Source organism: Saimiri boliviensis, chromosome 14 (genome assembly GCF_048565385.1).
Source record: "Saimiri boliviensis isolate mSaiBol1 chromosome 14, mSaiBol1.pri, whole genome shotgun sequence".
Taxonomy (NCBI): Eukaryota; Metazoa; Chordata; class Mammalia; order Primates; family Cebidae; genus Saimiri; species Saimiri boliviensis.
In genome coordinates this window covers 55,533,020-55,539,019 of record NC_133462.1, presented here as the reverse complement: position 1 = coordinate 55,539,019, position 6,000 = coordinate 55,533,020, and the positions used below count along the sequence as shown (strand labels likewise).

At 34.2% G+C, this 6,000-nt stretch overlaps 1 protein-coding gene across 2 annotated transcripts in view; it reads left to right on the top strand.

Annotated features, from left to right (window-relative positions):
* The first annotated feature begins 2,669 nt into the window (after positions 1-2,669).
* The window catches only part of CRB1 (crumbs cell polarity complex component 1), a 223,985-nt gene continuing 220,654 nt past the window's right edge, over positions 2,670-6,000 (top strand). For both annotated transcript variants that reach the window (XM_003944139.4, XM_003944138.4), the window contains exon 1: positions 2,670-2,903. In XM_003944139.4, the coding sequence (XP_003944188.2) occupies positions 2,834-2,903 (70 nt within the window). In that variant the 5' untranslated portion in view covers positions 2,670-2,833. The remainder of the gene's footprint in view (positions 2,904-6,000) is intronic.

The following is a 6,000-nucleotide window of genomic DNA, read 5'->3' as shown; positions in this document are numbered from 1 at the left end:
TGAACATATGATTGCATGTGTATTTTTTGTAGAGTAACTTATTTTCCTTTGGGTATATACCCAGTAATGAGATTGCTAGATTAAATGGTATTTCTGTTTTAAGTTCTTTGAGAAATCTTTAAACTGATTTTCACAGTGGCTGAACTAATTTACATTCCCATCAACAGTGTATAAGTGTTCCCTTCAACTGCAGCCTGACCAGCATCTGTTGTTTTTTGACTTTCAAAAAATATTCTTTCTGACTGGTGTGAGATGGCATCTCATTGTAGTTTTGATTTGCATTTCTCTGATGATCAGTGATGTTGAGCATTTGGCTACATGTTTGTTTGATGTTTTTGTCTTCTTTTGAGAAGTGTTTGTTCATGTGTTTCACCCACTTTTTAACGGGGTTGTTTTCTGCTTCTTGAACTGTTAATTTTCTTATAGACTCTGGATGTATGACCTTTCTTGGATGCCTAGTTTGCAAAACTTTTCTTCCATTCTGTAGATTGTTCACTCTAATGATATTTTCTTTTGCTTTGCAGAAGCTCTTTGGTTTCACTGGGCCCCAATTGTCAATTTTTGTTTTTGGTTGCAATTATTTTGGCACACTTTAAATGTAATATTTCCTAGGGATTCAGTGAGCTTTTCCAAATTGGAGGAGTCATATTTATTATATCTGAAAACTCTAGTCCATTAGTTCTTGGTACTTACCTTCTCCCATTTTTTTCCTTGCTTCTGAAATGGAACTTTCTGTTTTTCCTGTCTCTTTACTGTTTATCCTTTTCCACCAACTCCTTATCTCACACTGATCTATTCTAAAAAATCTCCAGATCTATCTTCTAGTTAGCTTATTGCAGTGCCATCTATTATTTAAGTTATGACTTAAATTTTTCAAAGTATTTTAATTACTTTTTTTACAATTTATCTTTGGTTTATTTTCAAATAGGCCTAATCATGTTTATGATGCCCTGTTCTTCCTTTATAAAATAAATGCATTCTTTTATCTCTTAAAAAATGTTTATTTGTATGTATTTAAAAGGCACAAGTGCAATTTGTTCCATGGACATTTTGCACAGTAGTGAAGTTTAGGCTTTTAGTGTATCCATCGCCAATGTATGTACATTATACCAATTAAGTAACTCATCATCATCCATCCCTCCTCCAATCCCTGCACCTTTCCAAGTCTCCATCATCTATCATTTCACATTCTACATTTATGTATACACATTATTTAGCTCCCATTTATAAGTGAGAACATGCATTATTCATTTTTCTGTTTCTGCGTTGTTTTCCTTCAGATAATGACCTCCAGTTCCATCCATGTTGCTGTAAAACACATGATTTCATTTTTTATTGCTGAATTCTATTCCATCGTGTTATATATACACCATATTTTCTTTATCCAATCATACACTGATGGACATGTAGGTTAATTCTAATGTAAGAATAAAGATAAAAAGAGACTTCACAAGATTTATTGAAGAACTAATGTTCTAGAAATCATGGGAAGACTCTGGTCCTAATGTTGACACTGGCCCACCAGATGACTCTGGGTACACAGAATAATTGCCCTGCTTCTCAATTCTCCAACTGACAAAACACAGGGATTAAAATAGGCAGTTAGTAATGCCTCTGTAATGTGAAATTCTTTTACTCTAATTGTTAAATTGCCCAAGTTAAATTATTTGCATGAGAAGAAGAAAAATTTTTTAAATAATAATTGTCATGAATTTTATCAAAATTAAATAATTTTAAATGGATAAACTCTACAAGTAAATCTGGGAGTATGTGAGAGAATAATATTAATAAAAGGCATAAAGTTGATTATCAAAATATTAGACACATGGGCAGAAAATATAAAGACTTCAAAATATACATTATATAGTTTAAAAAGCTGGCAGATTTATAAAGTTTTGTAACAATCAGCCATGGAAATTGCATTTTAAAGGTTAACAAGTGAACAGTTTTAACAATGGAAAAAGGCTCTATACTATCACTAACGCCAATTAGAGAAGAAAGCATTCAGATTTTAATTAATGGATGTTTTCATGAAGTATCTAACACAAATACAATTTTAAGGACTTGAACAATTTAATCTGAGAAAAATATTGTTGTATTTAAAACAAATATATTTTCTAAATAAGCAAACATGTTTGCATTCATCAGTTACGGTAAAACAAAAGCTCAAGAAATCCCAGAGCATGTTATTTCATGAACCGAGAATAAAATGAGATTTTGTGGACAAAATCTGCCCCTAAATGATCTCCAGAACTCTGTTCATGTTATGCAGTTGTTTAAGTTTTCTTCTATCTTGCCACAACTTATAAACAACAGAAATCTGATTTGTGGGAATATAATTTATAAACAGAAAAAAATGTCTGTGAATTGTGTTCTGAAGATGAAAGTAAATACATAGGAACATATGATATTCCTTTAAAAGTTGCCAGATCATAATTGTGCGGCAAGACAGTTATCAGAAATTAATCCCTCTGTTGAGAGCAAATGAAGACACTATCCTAATGTAGGACCTTTGGAGGAGCCAGCATTAACAGAAGAAAACTCGTATCAAAGGCTTGAGGTGGGGATGAATCCAATCCAGCCTGAAAAAAATCTGCACCAGGTTTGAAAAATCACCCCATCCTCCAGTGTAAGTGATGCTAAGAAGCACAGACTGCTTTTTGAATCCAAGTCCCTGTGTTTGCTGTGAAGGAGCTGTAAGTGGGGTAGGACAGAGATGGCACCTGGGAGTTCTGAGGCACCTGCTCCTCTCTGAGATAGACAGGCATCAGGAGCCAGACTGGGACCAGGCCACCAGAAACAATCCATCAGAGGATGTTCTCTAAGGAAGACCATGGCACTTAAGAACATTAAGTACTTTCTTATCTTCTACCTCAGTTTCTCACTGCTCATCTACATAAAAAGTAAGCCTTTCCCATGTCTTGAACTTTGGGCATTTTTCCTGGTTTATTTCTGGCTTATTATATTTCTTACAAATAATGGATAATGTTGCATGTTCTATAAAATACAATGCTAAAAAAGGAAGTTTTTATTTGTTTTTTTTTTTTTAAGTGTTCTGTGTTAAAAAAAAAAGTCAGTGATGCCAGTCTACGTGAACAGTCAATTTTAAGATTCTATGATTTCCAATAGGTATTCATGTGCGGAAATTTTGTTTTTAGCTTTTGTAGTAGTGAGCTGGAGAATGAAATGCTAACATAGAAAAGAAGATATTTGTTGTGTTTACACTTTTACAAAATAGATTTGGCACTTACTAATTGATATCCTTTAAAAGAAAGTTATTCATGAGCAATATTTCATTTTATTCCACATACTATATTTATCTTCACTTTTAAATCACTCTGTATTGCAACATTCGCTCTCATAATCAGGAGGATAGTCTCAATGTTTCCCAAAAAGTAATGGTTCAAAGTGTTTCTTCCACAAGAGAAATGGGTTTTTGCTGTTATGTGTTTCTGTTTTATAAATGAAGATATTATTTCCCATGAACTTCCCCAAATAGAAACAAGAGCAATGTTTCTGGGATAATCTTGTCAGTTCTATGGCAGGATGGAAAATCAGAGGAGACCAAACAGCCCCAGCTGTGTGTTTATGAAGGACAGTAGCTATTGAACACGTTTAAAATGAAGACAGGGAGAGTATGTGCTTGTTAAAGGGACCATGTGATTTGTGTCTGTTGAATCTGAATCTCAATAAGGGAAAGCATAGAGCAGCTGTCGTTGAACAAGACAACTTGGCGTTAGCACACAGTGTTGTGTAATCTGGGTCACCTTCTGTGGCTGCACCAGTGAGATTGTTACTTGTACGGTTTATAGCTGAACATATATCAGAGTTTGGGTGAAGGAATGAGTAAATGCTTTGGGTACGTAGCTGGAAGCAAGCAGGGAGAAGCCAAGTCAAACTTTAACAAACGATCAGTAAAATACTTGACTGCAGCACACATGCACAAATGATTTTTTTTCAGAGATATACTTGTTAAAGAGTTGTTATTTAAGTACTTATTTACCCTCCTTGAAACTTAAAGTGGGCCCCAGATAATGTGAACTGAGGAAGAGAAGTGCTGTGTTTAGTTGTGCAGGTAGGAGGAGAAATAAGAAATAAGAAAAAAGAAATAAGATATAAAATAAATGTGAAGTGAATTTATGATGTTGTTTATGGTAAAGAGCTTTGTCATTCAATGCAATATATATGAAAATTCCTAGAGTTTGCTGCGGTTTGCTTTAAAGGAAATGAATATGTAATATCTTTAATTAAGATTATAATAATTATAAATTGATAATTACATATACATCATTTGTTTTTGCTCTCTTTGGGTAGGTGATTTTATTGATAGATTCTAAATACTTTGTAATTGTTAGATTTATTCTTCGGCACAGTATTTTTATTTATTTTAAAAAGTAAATTTGAAGTCTTATTTTCTTCTATTTTTAAGCAGGTAGACTTTTGTCTGTGTTAATATATTTGTTGGCAAGATATAATGATATTGTTTTCTCAATCAAAACACTTAGTGTAGACCTTTTAGTGAGTTTTTTTCTACCTAACTTCAAAACATTCTGCAATCTAGAACCAGCCTTCCTTTCTACTTTTATCACCTAGTACTCTCGACATAAATTCTGTGTTCCAACCAAGTGAGTAATATGGTATCTAGTAGTAAAAATTGTTAACATTGTGTTAAACATTTTATATATGCTATATTTCATTTACTTCTTACAACAACCATGTAAGACAGATACTACTATAGTAATTCACATTTTATAGAAGACGAAAGAAAGACTCAAATTGCTATACCAGTCTGTCTCAAACTTTGATGCATGTCAGAGCTGGAACGCTTGGTTAAAATGTGCAGCCTGTCAAGTCTAGCACCAGTTACTTAGTGTCTTTATAGTAGATCCTAGGAAACTATAATTTAACAAGCTCTTCATTTCAAACACAGGTGACCAGAAGCTCTGAGTAACACAATAAATCTTTTTTAAGAACCTACTACGTAATAATGCTAGGAATCATCAGAATAGTTAAATATAAACGTATCCCTCTCTTCAAAGAGAGTATTTAGGAGAAAAGATAAACAATACGAGCTGAATATAAATGTTATTCACTCTTATATACATAATCACCCTGTCAAGTAGAATTGATCATTAATTCCATTTTGCAGCTGAAGAAACTGAGGCACCAAGAGGTTTAGTAATTTGCCCAAGGCCATACTGCCAGTGAATGGTGGATCTGGAGCATTAACTTGGAGATCTGGTTCTGGAGTGTGGGCTCTTAACTTACGTGTAATTACTTCCTTACTTCCATGAAGTGATAATGCATAAGGACTTTAACACTCTGCTCAGAACATAATAGCAAACAAAGAAATACCAGTTATCCAGACACAGTGGCTCTAGCCTGTCATCCCAGCATTTGGAAAGCCTGAAATAAGATCACTTGAGCTTAGTTCAATATCAGCCTGGGCAACATAACAAGATGTCATTTCTACAAAAAAATGTAAAAAATTAACGGGCATTGTGGTATGTGTCTGTAGTCTCAGCTGCTAGGGAGGCTGAGGTGGGAGGATTGCTTGAGCCAGGGAGGTTGAGGCTGCAGTAAGCCGTGATCCCGCCACTGCACTCCAGCCTGGGCAACAGAGCTACACTCTGTCTCAGAACATAAAAAGAAAGGCAGAAATAAATTTCAGTTGTTAATATCACATTAACTGAGGGAATTAATGATTCTTCCTTTTGAACTTTGAAACACGTTCCCTTAAATTTAAGATAAAATAATCACCTCCAACTCCATACTGTATTTTTGATTTAGAGTTCTGCCTTGCTCAGCTACCAGGGAAAAGCTGTTTATCTTTTTGTCTAACGCCCTTTATGAGTGCCAATTGAGGATACATGACATGAAGAATATTAGAGCAGAGTTCAGGAAGTGACATTCGCTTTCTGTTCCTGAGCAGGTAGACATTCTCCTAACTTGAAATTGCAATGAATTTGTCCTGATGGTTTTCATACCTGTTCCATCATT